Raw genomic sequence first — 24,686 nt, forward strand, 5'->3', positions numbered from 1 at the left:
ACTAAAACACCTGATTACCATCCTGTCACGGGAGGCCTCCAGCAGCTGCTTGTACCCCACCTTTCACAGTGTTCTTCATGTTCTCTATAAATCCACGCTGGGCCGCATCAGATATCTGAGGTGTCTGCTGCAGTGGAGACTGGGTGATCTGTGTAACTGCCACCAGTTCCTCTTCTTCCTTTGTTATCATTTTACCCGGGTCCTTTATCACGCTCTTCTTGATGTCCTCTGATGACTGAAGCTCCGCCCATGGGGATACGCGGCCAATAACAGATGAGGGATCGTTAATCTTAGGTCCCTTCATCAGCGGCTTCCCATCCTCCTCCATTTTGGAGATGGCACTTTGTATTACATCAGTGCTGCGAGGCTTTAACTCATTCTCAGAGCTGTGCCCTGAGGAGGAGGAAGAAGATGAAGAAGATGATGACGAGGACGATGAGGAAGAAGAAGAGCATGAGGAGTGGATACCCCTCCCTTTGTGTGGGTTTTCTGAGTCACTGCTCTCAGACAGATCAGATGTCATGTCTGTCTTCAGCCTCTTGAGACCTGCCATCTTTTCATCTTCTCCACCTTTTCTGCGTTTGCTCACTGCTTGCTTCACCTTGGACTTTGACTCTGGACAAATGGAAAAAAATATGTGAAGTGAATCTTTCAGATGCAGGTTTTTACTTACAAGCAGTAATATTTTCCTCCAGTGAATCATTTTGGTGGAACAGTAGATGAAGTTATGATATAACCCGTCCATACACTCAGCTCCTCAGGTCCTAAACAGACTTACAGTGTTTCTCTTTCATATATTCACACTCACACAACAGTTGTCCCGCAAGGCTGGTCTGACATCCAGAGCAAACTGGAGTACAATAACACTTCTATGACCTTTTTCCATTACATGGCACGAAAGCGTATTTGGGCAGCTGCAGAGATTTGAAAACACCCACAGGTGATTTTCTCTGACCAATCCACAATCTGCTTATTGGCATTTTACAAAGGCAGAAATGTGTATAAAGCATTAATTTTTCCAGATTTTTTTAGCCTTACATAAATATGACTCCCTCTCACAAATCCATCCATTTTCTATACCCGCTTAATCCAATTTAGGGTTGCAGGGGGCTGGAGTCTACCCCAGCTGTCTTAGGGCGAGCGGCAGGGTACTACACCCTGCACAGGTCACCAGTCCATCATAGGGCCACACAGAGACAAACAACCATCCACACTCACATTCACTCCTGGGGACAATTTAGAGTCACTAATTAACCTGAAATGGATGTTTTTGGATGGTACTGAGTGGTAAACTCAGTAAGTTTTGGGTAAAGACGGCTCATCAGGGCTACGGGTGGAGGACTGGCTACCCTTAATTCATCTGCAGTGGAGGAACATAGTACAGATGAATTACTGTATTTTTCGGCTACAAAGCGCACCGGGTTATAAGGCGCATTAAATTAAACAAAACTCAGATAAGTCAAACTTTATTCAACTCACTTGTTGTTGATAGCGTTGAGTTTGAAATCCGCTTCGTAAGTATGTCTCTTAACAGGAGCCATTTTTAGGGCAGCAGGTATAGAAAATTAATGCATGAATGCACACACCTTAATGTTGAAGCACAGATCGTGTTACTCCGCGAGGCTCCTGACTACGGTGGCCATAATGCTCAATCCATCAAGCAGTGCAGCTTTGTAGCCTACCAAGATTGTGCTAAAACATTTGGACAGATGTTTGAGCGCCGTGTACCACATCAAATCAGTTCCAGGTCAGAAAGCACAACCAGAATTAATTCACCGCACTTTAAGGCACACTGTCGATTTTTGAGAAAATCCGTCTTATGGTCCAAAAAATACAGTATGTTGTGTTTTCTTTAAAAGGTTTTCAAAGCTAATAGGAGGTTAGAAGCCAACATTGTACAAGAGAATCATAACAATGTCTAAATGATTATTTTCTTTTTAAAGCCTCCTTAGCAAGGTCTTGAACAACCATTACACATGACCGTGGCACATAGCTATAGTTATTGATAGCACCTATAATCAAAGAAGAGAATACTGAAGAAAAAAAAAAGAAAAACTAAATAGGAATATAAATTACAATTACATTGATGAAGCTCCATGAAATTGTCAGTTTTGTTTTCTGTTAACTTCTCTCACTCTTGTCAGAGTAAAACATATGGCTCCATGGTGTGCACGTGTAATGCATTCTCACCATACAATCTTTCTGTATAACATAGTACTATCATAAGAGCTTGAATAAGGGCAACTGGACTTCTTCCTGGATCTTGAAGACCTTTCACCTCTCATTTGACAGGCTTCTTGTTAGGAGTCTCAGCTTATAAACAGAGAGGGTCGTTGGAGTCACTGAACCTTCTGACCAATGTGCATGTCATCAGAGTCATTATCACCTCTGTTTACCTGCCTGAAAGTTGAGTTCTGGTCACAGGATCCAAGGTGTGAATGGTTGTGAAACTGCCTGAGGAGGAGAGACGATATTGAATTGTAGGTACTGGGAAGGTGATACCTGAGACCACCTCCTCTGTTCAAAGATGGTTTTTCCAGTTTAACATAGCTTAAATGGCTTCCTTGACTCCTCTCTCAAACCATCTGTCTTCTGTGGACATTAGTGTCCTCAGAGTGTCCCTTTTCCTTTAGATCTACGTGCACTGCTGAGTTAGAATCCCAAGAACAAGGTAGAGAAATCGTTTATTAAATAAAGGATTTATTAGTGACCACAAGTACTCGTAGTGCCAGAGCTCCAGCCGGAAATCCGTCAGGCCGAGCCCCGTTATCCGGAAACATGTCATATTTATATTCAGCTTTATCCCACAGAAGTTGTATTCACACTTGTCAGAGTATAATTGGCCAGTTTTTAGTGGCATGAGCAGGCCAGCCGCTGTCCTTGTTGTGTTCTTTGGATGTGATAAACAATGTGTGTGTATGTGTGAGTGCTGTTTTAGGCGTGTATCTAATGTACCAGACCTATCTGCCCTAATAGAGATGTTTTGTCTGACCCAGTTGTTTATGTCATTCTAAGGTCTTGGACCATTTAAGGTCATCTATTGTGCAGTATGAGCAGAGTGGAAAAGTACCAGCTAGGAACATAGGTTATTTAGGAAAATACAGAATATGAATACATAATGTCTAAGAACAAAGCCAATTATAACACTTATCTGCTGAGAAACTGGTGATGTTTTGGTCTCTGCTGAGGGATCCTTTCATGTGGTGTGAGGTTTGAGGGAGGGTTTTTAGCACTGGGGAGGGCTGTTGTTACCTTCATACATAGCTATTCTGCTTCTGCCTCAGAAATTCAGATTGGAGAATCAGTAATGACATCCACCACTGCAGTTGTTGTAGAGAAATGGCAAAGTTGAGTGCTTTAGCTAACATGTCCTTTTCTGGTAAGATCTTTATCTGATCAATTCTTCACCCAGTGGTGTTGAATGTCCTTGTCTAATAGATGCAGATGTGTTCCGAGAAGCATCGGCTCTTCGGTGTAAGGTTTGAAATTTCCGCTTTTGGCATGCCTTGCTCTTCTCGTGTTATGAAAACTGTGGGGTTTTTTAATGAAGTTGTAGACCTCCTCTGTGATTGTATTTGGTAGAAGTGCTGACAGTTTTTGGCGGGTAAGATCAATCTTGTTAAAAGTGCATCAATGGTGAAATGGACCTGTCTTATTCTTTAGTTGAGAATCTGGTTTTGAGCCTGCAACAGTATCTGTTCTGCTGTGTGACCTCTGATATTGGAGCTAAGCCATACTTGATGGGGATTACTCTGTGTTGTCTGCATCTCAAATTAAAGCGCAGCTGGTTCCTGTCGTCTGCTGGCTTCCTTGACAGCTTTTCATTCTCCCTCACCATTCTGAGGTTGTTGTTCCCAAAATGCAAGGCAATGTGATGATGATGAAGACTCTCAATCATCCAGGTCATGGTAATCATAGGAGCTTGAATAAGGGCATCTGGACTTCATCTTGGATCTTAAATATGTTTCCCCTCTTGTCCAAAAGGCTTCAGTTCTGAACGTGAAGGTGGTGAGAAACAGCTCAAGGAAAGCATCTATGTTAAACTGGAAAAAACATCAGAAAACCAGAGGAAGTGGTCTCAGGTATGACCTTCCCAGCACCTACAATGCAGCATTGTCTCTCCTCCCCAGGCAGTTTCACAACCATCACAACCATCCTATGACCAGAACTCGCCCTTTCAGGCAGGTAGACAATTCAGAGGTGATAATGACCAGATAATGATCAGGGGGTTCAGTGGCACATGTGACTGTAACAACCCTCTCTGCTTTATCCAATGTAACATGGTGCAAGTGACAGAAAAAACCTTCAGATGGTGAAGAACTATATATAACTTATGATTATGATTCATATAGAAAAATGTAAGTTTTTTTTCAAAGATGCTATTATAACTAAAAATGACAGATTTCATTCACTCTGTGTAAAATGGTTAGCTGCACAAAGCACCTGAACGACCTTGCTGCTACGACCCACCCTTACCTGTGAGCATGCAGTCAGTTGATCTCAAATTCATGGTGATCTCACCTTGCCCTGCGTTCTCTTCTCTCCTATCCTTGTCCTCTTCTGGAACACTGCTGTCTGATCCTTTCCTCCTGGAAGAGCGGGAGTTGCGCAGCTCTCTCGGCTCTCGCACATTCCCACCTGGTGACTGGCTGATTGGCTGCTGGATTTGCTGTGACTGACTCAGCTGTTGGGAGGCCAGCGTCACCTGGGAGCTTTTAGGGTTGGGTCCTGATGAAGTCATAATGGGGCGAGGGCTGTTGGCTTGGGCTCTTGTGTAATGACCCTGTTAGATTAAAATAAATTACATTAATACTTGTAGTAAAAAAAAATGTCTAAATATGAGAAATGAGAGACTGAATATACAAAAAGTTACTCAGAAGTTTATTAGGTACCCCTCTATAATCAAAAATACACAGCAGCCAAAATACTAACTTCATTGTGTGGACGTTAAGAATAGAGCAGGGTGATACTTTAATAAAACTATCATCCATATAATCCTAAAATCCCATCATCTTCTTTGTCTTGATTACATTCCAGATGAGGTGACTGCTTCCACACCATGCCATAAAGGGTTTGACCAGTTCCCAGTACTCGGCCTAGTGTCCATCAGCTGGAATCTCATCAATTATCTATTGTCAAATATTAACATCTGAAATATACAACGGAACTCTGAAGCTACTTGACTTTTAATTGTCAAATTTATTTGTTATTTAAGAAATGTAAGAAACTTTCATACTCAGAATTTTACAATAAATGTTTAGTCACTGAACGATCGTTAACAGCTGAAATGAAACCAGCAACCTCCCTTCATAGTTAGAAATATAACATAGGCAAATCCGCAACAAAAAGCAGTATTTCTGACAATAGATGCTAAAAATTTAGAATGATTTTCTTCCAAACTGTAATAACTCTTCTGAAAAAGGGAATTTAACAGTAAATCAACATCAACAGATCAATAGTAAAACGCCCATAAAGGCAGAATGTAAACAGTCATACTGGATTAGCTGGAAACACATCTCAGCATATTGGACTTGGTTACAACATAGTGATTATGAGTCCTTTGGATATCATAAATCTGTTTCAAAAGATGAAATGGTCTACAAACATTAGTAATACAACCATGTAAACAATTAGCTGGTGAGACACAAGTAGAAACCCAACCTGGGTATCTACAGCACAGTCAGAGGGTATTAGGACACCAATTTACAGAATCTGCAAAAATTAACATTTAACTCAAAGGTATGGTTCACAGGCAAATAATCAACAACTTGTGGATAACTATGCACTATTCTCCTAGTTTTAGTTTATGGGTGTCAGAGAAATATGGAACAAAGATAACTGAAAGGCAACTGAAACACATATTGATGTCAGATTGTCAGTACACCTATTCTCTGACACAGATCTTACACGTGGCATGGAAACCAGATCAATCTTAAAGCTTGTGCTACTCTAGTAGAGTGTGCTCAGCCACTTTCTGAAACAGATTTCCACGTGGCCTCGCCCGTGCTGGGACAGTCCTAACTGTAATCAGATTCTGGTCAGAGTTGATATAATGGCTGAACAGAAAGGTACCAATGAGGCATTTTTGTACACAAACAAAATAACAGCTGGTGATCTGGAAATACCTTTTGAAGCTGCTATTATGTTAACTACTCAAAGAACTGTATGGGATATGGCAAAAATATCCCATCCAGTGTCTCTCCACCTTGTGATGTCTCACTATCGCTCAAGATTTGTTGCTCTAACTGGTCTATCCAACTGCATTTGCCACTTTGCCTGTTGATAATCTCCCTTGGAAGTATAAAATTAACTAAGTTTTCAGACTAATTGGCATTTGTCTGGTGATGACAAGCAGAGACACCAGGTAAAACGTTGAATAATCTAAAACAAGAATATTCATGTACAAAATCAAGTCTGTCAACTCTACACTAAAACATTCTCAGTATTTTTCCAGTGCAGCATTGGTCTGGAGGGTATGGGACTGGTGGAGGGGTTGGGATTTTAGGGATACCTGAGAGTTGCCAGTGGTCCCTCCGGGTCTCCCTCCTGCCATCTTTAACATACAAAACAAAAAAAGGAAAGAAAAATAACAAAATGAAACAAATATTGAAAAATAAACAAATAAGGGACAAGGACAGATTTAGTTAATGACTGCAGGACCAGAACTGACTATGAGCTCCCAACAACCCAACAACTAAACTCATGTCAGCAGATGAAATAGCAAACACATGAAAGGAGCTGACTGTTAATCAGAGTAATGGACAATGTTTGAGTTTGAATACCAAAGAATAAATTAACAAGGAACTTTTTTTCTTCTTTTACTAAATTTAAGATTATGTCGACACATGTTCAATTTCTAGTGTACTTACTGTGACCAACCTGGGTATGGTAGTCCAATTATGTTTTGAATGTATTCTTTTATATCATCTATCTAAGATACACTTGGTTTTAAGACTGCTGTGTGTTCATATGTATGTACTCACATGGGCCGTGTTGTTGTTCTGGCTGGATCGTGACCTTCGCCTGGAGGTGATGCCAATGTTTTCTCCTTTCAGAAGAGAGTGGACCACGTCATCAAGAAAGGTCATCTGGACCATAGATGGATCCACATTCTGAGGCTCTAGCACCTGAATACACATCATATATTGTTCCAGACAGTACGTTTTATTAAACACTGAACCCAGCCCTGAGCCTGAGAAAGGTACAGAACAGCTCATCATAATCAGTTCTGTCAACTCTGAATGTGAGTTAAGTATATCTATGAGTGATGAGAACAAAAAGCCATCGTCAATGGAGCCCTGATACTATGATTCACTATTGTAACAGGTACATACAGAGCAGAGTCACCATTTTATTGCAGTAGAAATATGAGTGAATATCATGTGGACCATGATATATATGCTAAGCAAACTTCCTTTTCTATTAATTAATCTCAGTGTACCATTTCATGCACAACATTTTTATTAAATGCATACATATGCTCATACATAAAGTGTATACATTGATTGAATAAATCCCATTCCAATATATATTGTGAAAATTGTACGTGTACCTGGTCATTCATAACAACCATGTTTCGACTAAAGAGGTCGTGGTGTGTAATGATACCAGTGAACCATTGGGTGGCCGAGTCTTGTCTGTACACGCGCACACGGTAGCCGTTCAGTGAGTAGGGTCCTGGGGGCATCAAGAGACAGATCCAACAATTACAACATGACATGACATGGCAGAGCAAACTTTGCACACAGTCAACTTGAGAGGATGATCAAACATGTCAGCAAAAAATTTAAAAAATTCTACAATGTTGCATGGTGCATAAAAAAATTTAAAATGATACTTAATATGACTCTTACCCTGCATAAATATTTCCTGCACCTTCTGGTCTTTGAGCCAGCTCTTCACTTCTTCATGGAGCTGAGGGTTGTCTCTTAACGCTGGGCTTTGACTATCCACCTCATCCTGAGGGACACATGCAGGATATCAGAGAATCAGCTGCCAACTAAAAACCAAACTTGTTTAAAGCAGTCCTTACTACTGAGGCGTTATCATTATATATAGTGGCTCAACTTGTTGAGAGATAAACAGCATGAGACAGTTGGGCTCCCATATCTTATTTCTATAGTCAGGTGGCTATGGAAGAATGCTATAAAAATCATCAGAATTTAATAATTGCATAAAGAAAGGAATGTTACATCAATTTAATATGCCCAGTGCAGCCACAGCCTGATGTGTTGGGCACTAAGCAGAATAATCCATCCATTCCATCCATTATTTGCCACTTCTCCAGAAGTTGGGTCAGCTTGAGCAGAGAAGCAGACGTCCCTGTTCCCGGCCACTTCCTCCAGCTCTTCCGGGTGAACCAGGTCAGCCAAGAAACATAGTCTCATCAACATGTCCTGGATCTTCCCCGGGGCCTCACCAGGGAGGCGTCCAGGAGGCATCCTAACCACATGCACGACCCACCTCATCTGGCTCCTTTCAATGCGGAGGAGCAGCGGTTCTACTCCGAGCCCCTCCCGGATGACTGAGCTTCTCACCCTATCTCTAATGGAGAGCCCAGACACCCTGCGAAGGAAGCCCATTTTGGCCTCTTGTATCTGTGATCTTGTTCTTTCGGTCACTACCCACAGTTCGTGACGATAGGTGAGGGTAGGAACATAGATTGACCGGTAAATCAAGAGCTTCGCCTACCGGCTCAGCTCCTTCTTCACGATGACAGGCCGATGCAGAGCCCGCATCACTGTTGACACCGCACTGATCCGCCCGTCAATCTCCCGCTTCATTCATCCCTCATTCGTAAACAAGACCCAGAGATACTTGAACTCCTCCACTTGGGGAAGGATCTCATTCCCAACCCGGAGAGGCCATTCCACCCTTTTCCGGCTGAGGACCATGGTCTCGGATTTGGAGGTGCTGATTCTCATCCCAGCCGCTTCACACTCGGCTGCAAACCGCTCCAGTGAGAGCTGAAAATCACGACCCGACGACGCTAACAGAACCACATCATCCGCAAAAAGCAGAGACCTGATTCTGAGGTCGCCAAACTGGACCCCTCAACGCCCTGGCTGCACCTAGAAATTCTGTCCATAAAAATTATGAATAGAATCAGGGACAAAGGGCAGCCCTGATAGAGTCCAACCCTCACCGGAAACACATTCGACTTACTGCCGGCAATGCGGACCAGACTCTGACAGACTCTGTTCGGTCTCTGACTCTCATACAGAGAAGTCGAACAGCCCCTCTCTGGCACGTTCCTGGCACTCCATACTATCGGAGCACCCCCCCAGAGGACTCCCGAGGGTCACGGTCAAAAACCTTCTCCAAGTTCACAAAACACATGTAGACTGGTTGGGCAAACTCCCATGCACCCTCTAGGACCCTGCTGAGGGTGTAGAGCTGGTCCACTGTTCCACGGCCAGGACGAAAACCACACTGCTCCTCCTGAATCTGAGATTCGACTGTCCGATTGATCCTCTTCTCCAGTACCCCCCGAATAGACCTTAGCAGGGAGGCTGAGGAGTGTGATCCCCCTATAGTTGGAAAACACCCTCCGGTCCCCCTTTTCAAAGAGGGGGACCATCACCCCGGTCTGCCAGTCCAGAGGCACTGTCCCCGATGTCCATGTGATGTTGCAGAGGCGTGTCAACCAAGACAGCCCTACAAGATCCGGAGCCTTGAGGAACTCCGGACAGACCTAATCCACCCCTGGGGCCTTGCCAATGAGGAGCTTTTCAACCACCTCGGCAACCTCAGCCCCAGAAACGGGAGGCCCCACATCTGAGCTCCCCGACTCTGCTTCCTCATCAGAAGGCGTGTCGGTAGGACTGAGGAGGTCATCAAGTATTCGCCCCACCGACTCACAACGTTCCTAGTTGACATCAGCAGAGCTCCATCCCCACCATACAAGGTGTTGATTGAGTTGGGTATTGAGTAGTGGGACTGACTGAGGCTGTTTTGAAGCACGAAGGGACAGTGCTGGTTTTCAGTAAGCTGTTAATTATGTCCACCATGATGGCAGATAGGGCAAGCAAACATGTTTTGAACAGTGCAGTAGAGATATGGTGAAAGGAACAGCTGGAGATCTTGGCTTTTTGTGTCTAATTTAGTCACAAGGGGGGCGTCCACTGGCTTGAATGTAGAGAAAGAGTACTTAGGCATGCTGGCAGAGGATGAGGCAATCATGTGTGCAGGGGAGGGAGTAGAAGCCAGGAGCTGCAAATTGATAGAGTCAACTTTTGCCTCAAAGAACTCCGGGTACTTGGAACAGTGGTCATAGTCCCCTTGGGGTTGGTGGACATCAATGGAGTAAACGGTTGATGGTGGAGAAAAAAGTCTCTGGGATGGTTCTGATGGTTGCCAATGAGCGTAGAATGGTATTGCTCCATGGCTCTGAAGAGGGCTTTCTCATAACATCTCAGATGCTCTTTGTAAAACTCCAGGTGGAGACTAAGGCCATCCCATGCACTGATAAAACCTGTTTGTTGTCACTCATTATGTGCATGGCCATTAGCTTAATAAAAAACAGAGTTCCTCACTTTTGCATTTTATCAAAGAGTCTGTTGCATAAGCAGCCACTGAACTGAATTTCACTGAAGTGAAATATTTTATTATTCATACTTAAGTATCAATCTATTGAACTTTTTTGCATAAAAAACCAATAATAGTTTTTAACAGTCATTAGCTATTGTAAAAAGTCATTGTGTGGTTATTGCTGAAGCCAGGAATGACCCCCTACACAGTTCTTTGTTCCAGCAGAGCTGAGGAAGCCTCTGACTGAACACAATCTGATCTTTGGTCACCACAGTATGTTATTTAAAGTGGGCACAGTGTTGCCCATTAAGTTTAGTAACTCGTGCAGCATTCTTCTTTGCACGATCAGCTCCAGAGCAGTCCCCAGAACAGAGCAAGCCTTTTTTTTTATCAGTTTGCTGAATCTTCTCTTCCTTACTCCCGTGAACTTTACATGGTCATTCTAAATTCAATGCTTCCACATTGAATCACAAAATTAAATCAAATAAAAAATCAAGTATTTATCCCTAAGGGAAATTACATTGTTGCAGAAATCATTACAAGCTTTCATAATAAGCACTTATTGCTGCTGGCAGGAAGGAAGTCCTGTATCTTTCTTTATTGCAGCAGAGCTGAAGAAGCCTCTGAGTGACCACACTCTGTTGTTACAAGACAACGTTATGGAGAGGATGGTTAGTGTTGTTCTTCCTTCTTTATCAGTTTGTTCACTTTCTTTGAGTCTCTGGCTCTGATGCTGCCCCAACAGATGCTGCAAAGAAAATGATCCCAAAAAACTTAGTTAAACTTTAGTTATGCAACATATTGCTACAAACATTGAGAAACCTAATCTTCGCCAAGAAGTTCTGTTCTGTCTCTTCTAAAATTGAAATGAAAAATAAAACTTAAATCTATCACAAAAAGAAATTATAAGACAGCCTCATTGTTGCATTTGCAATCCAGCCTTTTGTCCAGGTAAACTCCTTCACCATCTACACCTTTTCTCCAAGGATAGAAATAGTGTTTGGTTTATTCCTGGTCCTCCTAAAATCCACAATCATCTACAGTATTTTGTATAGATTACATTGAAGAATAGGTGATTGTTGCCATATCATGCCAGAAAGAGATTGACCAGTTTCCTGTACCCAGCCTCTTGTCCATCACTGATACATCCAACAACTGCAGAGTCATTAGAGTATTTCTGGAGATGACAGGACTCTATTGGAAGTGTACAGAATGAAAAGAAACAGTGAGAGTACAGTCCCCTGTGGTGCTCCTGTGCTGCTGACCACCTTTCAGACACACAAACTGTGGTCTGTTTGTGATGTAGTCGACAAACCAGGCAGTTGCGTAAGCATAAAATTTCTTGTATTAAAAGCACTGGAAAAATAAGTGAACATGATCCTCACAGCCTGTTTTGAGTAGATGATAGTGGGCTTGTTGAAGCAGCGTATCTTCAATGCCACCTCCAGGATGATAAGCAACATATCGTGACTCTTGGAAGATGTTCACTTACTTTCTAAGGTGAGACAACAACAGTCAGGTTCCAAGAGGTACACAACCAGTCAAAAATGACACAAAGTGCCTGAAGTACCATCATTGTTACATCAATTTTGGAGCTCACCAAATACACCAAACATTAACATTCATGACAGAGCTACATGGTGAAACTTCAGGGGTATGACAGGGAAGCTGTGGTTGTAGGCAGGGTGTGAAGTCTGTGTAGCTTGAAGCAGGAGAAGAGCACACTGAGTATTGTTCTAAAGTGAACCGATTGATTACCATTTTCAGGTCATTGGTTCTTTTCAGACTTTCATAAATCTGATCCTCTTTCTCCGTAAAGTCTGATTTTTTTTCATCCTCGGCAACACGTCTCAAACACTGTTCTTCTGGAGTTGGTTTTCCAGCTTTTTTCTGTACACTTTCTTATTTTATCTTCTTTTAAAACAATGTCTGCTCTCAAAAAAACAGAAGATCTCTCACTATGTATTCAACATTATTTCAGAATAGGATTGTGTGTGTGGTAGAATTAGGTCAAACCCTTGAGTCAGCAATAACAGTTTCAATATCTGTCTCCTGTTCCTCTGCCGCAGCACAACCAACAAAACAGCAACAGGAACATTCTAACTTGAGCAGCAGCTGGAGTTGGCTCACTAAACAGTGACTTCATTGAAGTCTTAATGCCAAACAGATTGTTGCCCCGTCCTCCTCCCTCGTCTTCCACCCTCTGGTCTTCCTGTTCAACTGAATAAACAGAAGGGAGTGGCTATGGACTGACTGCCGTGTGTGAGAGAGTGAGTAAGTCAATGAGCTGGTTGCAGCTCTGTATGATTGAAAGATCTTTCAGAGAATAGGCAGCTTTGTGCGAGCATTGGTGGTTTATTGGAGAAAGAATCTGTATGGGTGTGTGTGGATGTGCTCTCTGAAGTCAGCGGAGTCGGTTACACTTTATGGCTCCCACTTTCCCTCACATCAACTGGACAACTGAGAAGGAGTAGTACGTCAGTGAGCGTCTGGCTGTAGCACCTTTTCACATATCTGTGCTAAAAAAAACATTACTCTTCACCTTGGGTAACTCACAAATACCAAACAGGTGGCACAGCTCTGCATTACTACATTTAGAAAGCCAACATTGTTGAATCAGCTGAGAAAAGATAGCTACATTACAAACGGCATCCTATTTCGTATCTTTGCTGCTGAAAACAGTGGTGCTGGAGGCTTGTTACCAGAAGCCTCTACTTCCGTTGTAATGACTGTGCTTTTCACTGTTACTGGTCTCTATGCTCTGTTAGCCAGTGTTGCAGTTCAACCTGGTTTAATGTTACCTGGTGACCTTAAGCTGGTTCCTGTTAGCTATGACAGCTGTTGGAAAACTGGAGGAGGCTACATAGCAGTCCATGTTAATGCTGCCATGTTTGAGTTTCATCATAATGCCAATACATGAGGTTTGACGGTCACATGGAACCTTGCCAGAGTAAATTGTAACATACAAGAAATATTCAATTGTATTTGTATCTTTTGCAACATAAGGTAAAATTGTGTTGATGGTATATAGCTCGTCTTAGTCTATACAATGTTACGGGCTACACTGTGTTTTTTTTCTCTATCACACACACCAAAACATCGAAGGCAACATGGGGTTCAGTGTCTTGCCTCAGACACCAGGACAGGTGGTCCAGTAAGCCAGGAATCGATCCGCTGACCTTCCAATTGGCAGATGGCTGCACTTCCTCCTGAGCTACAGCCATCCTTGCCCAGTATACAATCCAAGCTCACATGACAAATATTTGGCAAATATTTTGCGTGGTTAAATGTGGCTATTCCCAACACCTTTACAGGCATGGCTGAACAAAGCTTGATGAACGTTAATGGAAAAGGTCTGAATGCTATTGCTTTAACTAACACATGATGCCATTACTGTAAGGGCTACAGTGTGATGGAATTATGAGACAGGAACTTGTCTGCATTACAGCCTGCTACTACTTGATAAAAATCAGCCTTATGTGTCGGGGTTAAGTCAATATGTAACCCCCTGCTGCCAATCAGCGGTGTAGTGTAAACACAACAGGACTTCAAATCACCTAATCAAATGATAAGCATGATACACAGTGTGAAACATCCATCAAATCTACAACACTCAAAATAGTGAAGTCTGAACTTGATTAAAGAAACATTGAGGGCACACTGATTTAAAACGTTATAAGAAGTGTACCTATGTGTGTAAACCTAAGTTGAGTTAAGTTCAGTTCAGTTCCATTAGAAGACAAACAATTTCATGGACTGTCACAGCCATCATCTGGGTGTGTTGGTGTTCTAAAGTCAGTTGGACAGGACACTAAAGATTAAGAAGACAGTATCCTGCACCAGAGGAGGCTATAAAATTACTCGGGAACAAACATTGCCGTAATTGAAACAAAAACCTGTGTGTATGGAAAGTTGTACTTAGATAAAAAATAACTACAATTTTACCACTGACGATTCAATAATTACTTGCCTCAACAAAGTTGCTGCTATTGTTTTTCATTTTGTGAATCTGCGTGTGTTATCATGGCAAAACGTACTCCTGCAGAAAACCGATGCAGATGTGGTTTTGTGCACTTTAGACACACATTTTAAGATGTTTTCATACATATGTTACAACTCTGATATTTTGGATGTTTGCAACATCTCGTCCAGACCTTTCAGACTACTGTCCCCAGAAGATGAAAGAGTGACACAGTGTGTGAACATGGCAGTTTACATGTGAAATTACTGCATCATACTCTGCTCTACTGACCTTCAGCTGAGACATTTAACCAGCACAGACATAAAAAGTACATTGAAGCTCTGAGAATACTACAATTTTTTCATACAACAATATCATCACATCTGTGACTGAAGAACCTTTGTAATGGCTGACATGTCAGAGTCAGCTACAACAAGATAAACTACAACACAGAGCATGAGTCAGCAGAGGACCAACAGCAGCAGAGATTACCTCTGAAACAAAGCAGAAACAAATGCAACACCATCTCTGGCTTGGTATTTGGGCTTGTCTGAAGCACAAAGTGATGAATGAGGGTGTGAGTACAGAACACAGTCATCCCAGACACAAATAGAACAATACAACAGCCTTTAGAGCACTGACACACATTTCAAACTCTAACTTCAAACACACATCCACATTACTGAAGGGTATCTAACTGCTAGCTGTGGAGTTACTGTATCTACTATGTGGCTGTGTAGTAACTCATGAATGTGAATGTGTTGGTGAAATCTGAGTGTGTATTGAAGTCATGTGTAAAATCCCTCAGGGCACAGACGGCTGCTAAACATGGTGGCTTTATATTCCCCATAAACTCTGGCAGTGTATAGAGCACAGCACCCAGTAATGGCTGCTGTGTAGAGCTCTTTAGAAATAAATAAATCTCCAGATTGCACCTAATTGTGAAAGACTTTAAAGACATTTATTTGCCAGTAAACAAAATACAAATAGTTGTTTTAGACACTCTGACATTCACACAACTAAAACAAGAGTTAGTTTGAATATTTTTTTTCAGTGCAAGTATAACAACACAGCACAGACAAAAAGCTAATTTAAAATCCTTTCCCTATTGGGAGCTCTTCTCTTCCTTACTCCCGTAAACTTTACATGGTCATTCTAAATTCAATGCTTCCACATTGAATCACAAAATTAAATCAAATAAAAAATCAAGTATTTATCCCTAAGTGAAATTACATTGTTGCAGAAATCATTACAAGCTTTCATAATAAGCACTTATTGCTGCTGGCAGGAAGGAAGTCTCTGAGTGACCACACTCCGTTGTTACAAGACAACGTTATGGAGAGGATAGTTAGTGTTGTTCTTTTAACAATCAGCTCCAGAGCAGCCCCCAGCACAGAGCCAGCCTTCTTTATCAGTTTGTTCACTTTCTTTGAGACTCTGGCTCTGATGCTGCTGCCCAACAGATGCTGCAAAGTAGATTGTACTCTCCACCACAGACCGAATGAAGATAGAAAACATCTTGCTACTTCATTTTGCTACATTTTTGGAGGTTTTCTCAAGAAGTACACATCTGTTAGGTCCCTTCTTGTAGACAGCCTCAATGTTGCATTTGCAGTCTAGTCTTTTACATATTTTTCCTTTGGGATAAATAAACACTTTCATTTAAATTTGTCCAGATAAACCTCCAGGTATCTGTATTCTTCAACCACCTCTTCACCTAGAATGGAGACAGTATTTAGCTGACTCTTGGTTCTCCTAAAATCCACAATCACCTCTTTTGTTTTGTTTGATCCCAAACAGATCTCTTTGGTACCCCACAAGGCAGAACTGTTGTTTCAGACATCTGTAACCCTGGTGTATCATTCTGGTTCCTGTTGCAACCCCACTCCATTAATTCCATATTTCTGTCTTGAATTTAGATTTTCCACATGTGAAGTATTTTTCCCCTGAGTCTGAAGTATCGCAAGATTATCGGCGGAACTTCCGACAGTACCGGGTATAGGTATGGCACTAACCACACAGTGTTGCGTGGGGTAGGATTACTGACACTGCTGCAGCTAGGATTTTGGTACGATCGGGTGGGAAATAAAATATCATGAAATTATCATACCTTTAATGTGATTGACTGATATGCCTTTTGACATCTAGATGCCTTCACCAGAGTGCCCAAAAGGTCTATCACCCTTTGTATAAGTAAAGAGGGAACTGGTGAGTGAAATGTTGCATGCTAATACTAGCCTCCGGTTTCAGTGTTTTGTGTTGGTGCTGGTGCTAAACACTAATCACATGTCTTCACATGTCTTAGCACTCAAATGGAGAAGCCCTATTTATGTATTTTGTATTTTTAAAGAGAATGAATACTCTGATCTGGATTAATTCTGTTGAATCTTAATGTCATGTACATGTATTGTTTATTTTGAATGGATGATTTTGCATTTAGTTATTTTGCGTTTAATTATGTTGGATTAGTAACAAAGTGTTGTTGTATTTTGATTTAAATGTACTACTACTAATTGCTGGCCCTGCCTTACATAGGCCAGGTCCCTTTGCCCTTTGTCATTTGTTCTTGATTAATCACAGCTGTGATTACACCTGGATGGCAAGCTGCTCAAGGCCTAGAACTGAGACCTACTGTATGATTGCCACACCAAGAACTCTGCCTGTGTGGTAGGAGGTTCTATAGCCTGCCCCCATTCACCGAACGTACCAGAAGGACTGAACATTAATACATTAATCGTGTATTAATGATTGTATTCAAAGAGCCTCATATCACCCATGGATGAAGTAGGTGCAGTAGCTACAGCTCCCCAAACAGAGCCCCAGCAGTATGAACCCAGTAGATTGCTGCCCATCGGCAGCAGGAAGACCCCGGACCAACAGTCAAACCCTTATCTCTCTGCGACAGCACCTCAGAACGATTTGTGAGGCTTAAGGAAGATGAAGCTACTTGGGTAGATTTCTTCCCTCGCCCACAAACCACTATTAGAACAGTCGATGGTTCGGTGTGGAACAGGAAGATGTTCCATCACCTGTGGAGGCATCCACTGGAGAGCCACTGGATATCTTCTAACAGGTCAGCAATATTCTTGTTACCTTTCCTGAGCTTTGTATCACCTCTGAGGGACAAGCTTGAGTCTATGGTTACAGCCATTAGCTAGCTTGTTTTGGCTACAGCGGATCCGTGGCAAAAATCAGTTTATCGGTAGCAAAAAAAAAATCTTGGAAAAGGCCCAATCCTTGAAATACCAAAACAATGAAACAAGCTCCAAGCTTGTCCATTTTTGTTTGCAAGCGATCTAATATTTCCCATCAATATCAAGGAGGATCTGGTCCACCTGTTTTTCCGTTTGCTCCAGCCCAACATCTACAGCGTTTCCTCTTGAAATTGTCAGGGATTTGGTGTCTAATTTCAGGATTCAGTTAGCATTTGGAAAGCTCAATTAGCTGCTCCTGTTGGTAAATGACTCTTGTTTTTGCATGGGAACTCATCACAGCGGATGTTGAAAAGTGTTAAATATATGAAGAGAATTCATTCAAGCAGCAGAAAAAAAAAAATCTCTAAAAAAATCACTTATTTGCAGAAAAATAAATCACTAAAAATACACACAAAAACTAGTGAAGCTGCTGCAACTTACGGCCAGGTTGGTGGGGCACATCAGCATTCAAACACACACCTGCCATTACGAACACACCAATGAGTGTAAAAGGAATAGTTTTGAACAAAGTAAGCATCCTCTTTAATTCACCACACTAAAGCAAAGTTTATTTTTGTATCATTTTCTATCTTCATGTTGTGCCTAAATGTTCGAAACTTTAGATTTAATTTGACAATTTTCAAAGCTATGTAAGCATACTATATGGGCGGGGTAAAATGAGTTCCTCTGACAACCAAAAGGAATCAAAAGTAAATTTATAAAATGATAATAATATGTGCAGTACTGTGACGGTAGGTGGTAGTGATGTGCAGGCCAGGGTTCTGTAATATTTTCCCCCTTAGACCCCCAAAAAATCTCTGTTTATTAACCACCCAGAACCAACCCGATACTATTGCAGGTCTAAGTCTTATTCTCCAATTCTATCCCATCCAGTTATTTGACTTCTCGCTACCATAGCAGCCTGTTTGCTAAGCTATGTATATGGGGGGTATTGAGGTTGAGGTTAGGTGTAGCAGTCAGGACAGAGATCTGTAACCTTTTTGGTGTATGTGTATGTTGAGTGAAAGACTGAGAATTACAGAGAGCAAAAGAGATTGTGCAAGTACACACAGCTGACTGAATGAAGAACTTTTGAAAAGTATAAATAACTTTCCTGCTTTTTCACCTTTTAACCCGATCCGCAATATATTATCTAATAAGTTTAACCCAAAGAAAAATGAAAAAATGAAGGTGCATTTTCTGTATGAGTGTGTGCGTGCATGGACATTACATGGTATGGTTGGTAGGCTGAATGGTCAATCAGGAAGTCCAGTTGTCGGTCCAACAAGAATTCCACTGCTGTTACTGATGACAACAGGTTCTTCCCCACCACAGGTTTAAATGCCTGCAAACACAAAATACACAGGGTAATCAAACAAAATTACACTTATTGATATCAGTAGGACATATTTCTATGATAGTAAAACTATCAGAATCTTACAGCTCCAAAAATTTAGAAATATTTTGTAAAATCTGTTAAATTTGGGGGAAAAAGTTCTGGTAAACATTGCAGCTACATTGGATTTTGGAGCTCCGCTTCTTTGTAACATTGCAAGAAAATGTCAGAGAAATAAAGACAGGAAATGAAGAATGGAAGAAAAGGAGGGAGGGAGGAGAAAGAAAGTAGGAAATAAAAGCTTTAGAGCAATGAATATTTGAAAACTCTACTTTGATGCTGTGTGTCAGCCATCAGCTCAGCTGTTACTGTACATACAGCACAGACTACACACTGCACAGCCTCTAAAAAAATCAATGTACAAATGCAGCAAAGTGAAGAGTAGGTATGGGTTGGTTTCCAGTTTCATTTCAGTTCATTGCACTTTCAACATTTTACTATATAATAGCATCATCTCCAAGGGCTGTGTGGTGTTCAAGGACTCCACACAAGATAAGCAAAGGAGTTGGAAGAAAGGCAACACCTCAAAATGTAATCACATTTCTGCTCTAATTCAGTTTCCTTTAAACTGAAATGACATTACACTTCATCTCTTTATCTTTTCTCTAAAATGATTTGCACTCGCGTATACACACACACACACCATTCAACAGCAACTGGGTCACATCTGAAACAGAGAACCAGGAAAAAGCATACTGTCACTGTACATTTCCAGACAAGCATTGGGAGAGTAACTAAACACAGGAAAGACACACAGTTTAACAGAAGGTACACACCAGCTCCCAATGAGCAACAACATCCAAAGAGGAAAGATGTGGGACAATGGCATAATCAGTCTCTTTAAACACACAACACATCCTCTGCTGTCCTGTGTGTGTGAATAATTCAGAAAGAGAAGTGGAGCAGCATGTAAAGGAGATGAGCAAGCTCATGCATTGAAAGAGGCTACCACCCACCCACACATGTTAAAGCTCTGTCACCCAAGAGACCATCATCTGATGGCAGTCAGACAGCTCTGCCATCAGTGTAACCAATCAAGTAAGTAATATGGTTATCATGTGCAGGTGGAAAATCCAACACAATGTGCAGTCGTAGATGTTTAATCACAGTGTCATTAAAGTCAGAACAGGTATTTTCTGAAAAATCACAAAGTGCTTCACAATGAAGTACAGGAAGGATGAAAAATATAAAAACATTATCTCGCACACATATCCCAACCCTTAACTGTTGATATTTTTGCTGCTATTTATGTTTCTTTTTTTTTCTCTTGTGTTATACACTTATTTTTAGGCTTATTAAACCGGGACCTGAGATCTAATTTCATACCGTAAACATGTATATATGAGCTGGTATGACAGAAAAGAATCCTCGAATTCTTGAATCCTTGAAACATTACAACATAAGCCAGTTTAAAAAGCTGGGTTTTCAGCTGCTTTTTAAGAGAGATCAGAGTCCACGGACCTCAGGCTCAGAGGAGGGGAGTTCCACTTTACAAAGACTCTGTTACCTTTAGTTTTCAACCAGCCAGCAGACCCTGATCACATGACCTCAGGGACCTGCTGGGGACATAAGGCTGTTAAAGGTCTCTGATTGGTGCTTGTCCATGGAGAGTTCTAAATGTTAAAACCAACATGTTGAAATGTACTCTGTAGTGGGCGGAAGCCCGTGAAGCTGAGTTAGCAACGGAGTGACATGAGAATACTTGGAAGATTTTGTTAGAAGCCTGGCAGCAGCATTCTGTACAACATGAAGATGTTCCAGTGATTTTTTTACTCAGGCAAGTGAATATAAAATTACAATAATCTAGATGTGATGAAATATGATCATTTCAAACTCAGAGCGTGACACAGTGCGACTTAGCTTGGCAATACTTTCTAAATGATAAAAACAAGAGCGAATCAGAGTGGCAGCTATCTTCAGATCAGGGTTACTAATAAGTCCTAGATCCAAGATTAGTTTTAGCTCTTTTGAATCTCTGATTCTCAGTTTTTCCCACCCAAAGTGGAAATCACAAAAACCTCTTGTGTTTGTTGTTGTGTATCGTCCACCTGGCCCTTATTCTGAGTTTCTGTCTGAATTCTCAGAGTTTTTATCCCAGTTAGTGCTGAGTGCAGATAAAGTCATTGTAGTGGGTGACTTTAATATTCATGTAGATGTTGAAAATGACAGCCTAAATATTAACTTGACCTTGTGCTGACTTATGGCATTGAGAGTGAACAGTTAACAGTGTTCCCTCATAACTCTGTCTTGTCTGACCATTTTTTAATAACTTTTGAATTTACATTACTTGACTAAAGGGCTTCTGAGAAGAATTCTACATATAGAAGGTGTCTATCAGAGAATGCTGTAACCAGATTTAAAGAGTTGATTTCATCATCCTTTTCTTCACTGCCATGTGCTGATATGACAGAGGACGGCTACCTAAATTTTACTCCAGTAGAACTTGACTCTCTTGTTGACAGCACTATAGCTTCAATGCGTACAACACTGGACAATGTTGCCCCTCTGAAAAGGAAGGTAATCAGTCAGAAGAGGTTGGCTCCTTGGTATAATTCACAGCTGTGTGCGTTAAAGCAGACTGCAAGAAAGCTGGAGAGACAGTGGCGTTCCTCGAATTTAGAAGAGTCTCAATTAGTCTGGAAAGATAGTTTAATAACGTATAAGAATAAAGCTAGAACTGCTTATTATTAATCATTGATAGAAGATAATGAGAATAATCCCAGGTTTCTTTTCAGCACTGTTGCCAGGCTGACAAAGAGTCCGAGCTCTGTTGAGCCATGTATTCCTTTAACTGTCAGCAGTGATGATTTCATGAGATTCTTTATCAATAAAATTGTTTCTATCAGAGAGAAGATTAATGGAATCCTTCCCACTATTATCACTGATGTATCATCAAGTAGAGCAGCTTTAGAAGTATCTTTAGAACCTGATTTGTATTTAGACGGTTTCTGCCCAGTTGATCTCTCTGAGCTAACAACAGCAATAGTCTCTTCTAAACCATCAACTTGTATGTTAGACCCAATCCCAACCAGACTATTCAAGGAGGTTTTCCCCTTAATTGACACTTCCATATTGGATTTGATCAATCTGTATTTGTTGACAGGATATCTACCTCAGACTTTTAAGGTTGCTGTAATTAAACCTTTACTTAAAAAACCTAGTCTTGATTCAGAAGTGTTGGCTAATTATCGACCTATATCCAATCTCCCTTTTCTGTCCAAAGTTCTTGAAAAAATAGTTGCAGTTCAACTTTGTGATCATTTACATAGAAATAATCTGTTTGAAGAGTTTCAGTCAGGATTCAGAGTGCATCATAGCACAGAAACAGCACTGGTGAAAGTTACCAATGATCTCCTCTTAACCTCTGATAGTGGACTTGTTTCTGTGCTTTTCCTGTTGGATCTCAGTGCTGCATTTGATACGATCGATCACAGCATTCTGTTACAGAGACTTGAACATGTTATTGGGATTAAAGGAACTGCATTAGGCTGGTTTAAGTCATATTTATCTGATAGATTCAAGTTTGTTCTTGTAAATGAAGACTCTTCCTCACACATTGGAGTAAGTCATCGAGTTCCTCAGGGTTCTGTGCTTGGACCAATTCTTTTTACTTTGTACATGCTTCCATTAGGTAACATTATTAGATAACATGGCATAAATTTCCATTGTTATGCTGATGATACTCAGCTGTACTCATCTATGAAACCAGATGAAACCTACAGGTTGGTCAGACTACAAGCCTGTCTTAAAGACATAAAGACCTGGATGACTCAGAACTGTCTGCTTTTAAATTCAGACAAAACTGAAGTTGTTCTCTTTGGACCTGAGCGCTTCAGGGAGAAATTATCTTGTTATATAGTTACTCTAGATGGTATTTCCTTCTAGTTCTACAGTGAGGAACCTTGGAGTTATTTTTGACCAGAATTTATCATTTGAAGCACATATAAAACTGGTTTCTAGGACTGCCTTCTTTCACCTTCGTAATATTGCTAAAATCAGGAACATCCTGTCTCAGGGTGATGCAGAGAAACTAGTTCATGCATTTGTTACTTCAAGATTGGACTACTGTAATTCCTTATTATTGGGCTGTCCCACATATTCTCTGAAAAGCCTCCAGCTGATCCAAAAGGCTGCAGCCAGAGTTCTGATGAGAACTAACAGCAGAGATCATGTTTCTCCAGTTTTAGCTTCTCTTCATTGACTCCCTGTTAAATTCAGAATAGAATTTAAGTTTCTTCTCCTCACATATAAAGCTCTTAATGACCGAGCTCCATCATATCTTAAAGATCTCATTGTAAGATATTTTCCTAACAGAGCACTTCGCTCCCAAACTGCAGGTTTACTTATTGTTCCCAGAGTTTCTAAAAGTAGAATGGGAGGCAGAGCCTTCAGTTATCAGGCCCCTCTCTTGTGGAATAAGCTGCCAGTAAATGTCTGGGAAGCAGACACCCTTTCCACTTTTAAGATTAGGCTTAAAACTTTCCTTTTTGATAAAGCTTATAGTTAGTGATGGCTCAGGTAATCCTGAAACATCCCATAGTTAAGCTGCTATAGGCTTAGACTGCTGGGGGACCTCATCTGTCACACCTTTCCTCACTTTGCTCTCTTTTTCCTCCTGTATAATTTCTCAAATGATTTTATGTACATGTGACATTATTGTGGTTATTAACTTGTGTTTCCCTGTTCCAACAGGTATCCTTTGAATGGCGTTATGGTGTTTCCCCCCTCTTTTCCCTCTTTTCTGTCTTCTCAAACCCCAGCTGGTCGAGGCGGATGGCCACCCTTCCTGAGCCTGGTTCTGCCAGAGGTTTCTTCCTGTTAAAGGGAGTCGTTCCTTTCCACAGTCGCCACAGGCACGCTCAGGACGGGAGATTGGACTGAAGACACGTTTCGGTGCAATCTGTTGGTTTCTTTAGCTAGGATATTAATTTTTGAATGAGCTCTTTATGAATTAATTGGATTATGATTACAATGAATTGAATTCCAATTGGCTTGAATTGGACTATATTACTTAAGTGCCTTGAGATGACAATTGTTGTAATCTGGCGCTATATAAATAAAATTGAATTGAATTGAACTGAATTGAATCACTGATTTAACATTAGTATCCAAAGTCAATGCTGGGTCAAGAGTTACCTCGAGGTTCCGAACTGAGGGTTTAACAAATGAAGCGAGAGGACCGAGAGTCTGCATTATTTTAGGTAAAAACCTTTCAGGACTTCAGTTTTCTCTTCATTAAGTTGAAGAAAAATGTCAGCCATCCAACTTCTGACAGAATCTAAGCACCTAAGCAAGAACTTTACCTTTAAAACATCATTGGGTTTAAAAGAAATATATAACTGAATACCATCTGCATAACAGTGATAAGAGATGTCCTCAACATAATCTAAGATATGCTGAAGAGGGAGCTGATATAAAAGAAACAATAAAGGTCCAAAAACAGACCCTTGTGGCACACCAAGGGATGAGGAAGAGGACCTGAATTTAGCAGCAGCCACAGAAAATTATTATCCAGACATATATTAGGAAAACCATTCCAAAGATATAGTATTTCATTCCCAGTATTTCAGCCTATGGTGCATGATGTACAAAAGGCTGAGGTAAA

General features: G+C 41.1%; 1 protein-coding gene across 3 annotated transcripts in view; it reads right to left on the reverse strand.

Moving 5' to 3' along the window:
• The window catches only part of jmjd1cb (jumonji domain containing 1Cb), a 179,787-nt gene that overhangs the window by 58,048 nt on the left and 97,053 nt on the right, over window positions 1-24,686 (reverse strand). For 2 of the 3 annotated variants that reach the window (XM_072373441.1, XM_072373443.1), the window contains exons 3-9: window positions 18,917-19,030; window positions 7,854-7,959; window positions 7,553-7,677; window positions 6,984-7,127; window positions 6,512-6,553; window positions 4,522-4,783; window positions 61-615 (exon numbers count right to left, since the gene is read on the reverse strand). In XM_072373441.1, coding sequence (XP_072229542.1) covers window positions 61-615; window positions 4,522-4,783; window positions 6,512-6,553; window positions 6,984-7,127; window positions 7,553-7,677; window positions 7,854-7,959; window positions 18,917-19,030 — 1,348 coding nt within the window. The remainder of the gene's footprint in view (window positions 1-60; window positions 616-4,521; window positions 4,784-6,511; window positions 6,554-6,983; window positions 7,128-7,552; window positions 7,678-7,853; window positions 7,960-18,916; window positions 19,031-24,686) is intronic. The other variant, XM_072373442.1, reaches the window with a different exon arrangement.

Source organism: Leuresthes tenuis, unplaced genomic scaffold, assembly GCF_036924035.1.
Source record: "Leuresthes tenuis unplaced genomic scaffold, fLeuTen1.0.hap1 SCAF_20, whole genome shotgun sequence".
NCBI lineage: Eukaryota > Metazoa > Chordata > Actinopteri > Atheriniformes > Atherinopsidae > Leuresthes > Leuresthes tenuis.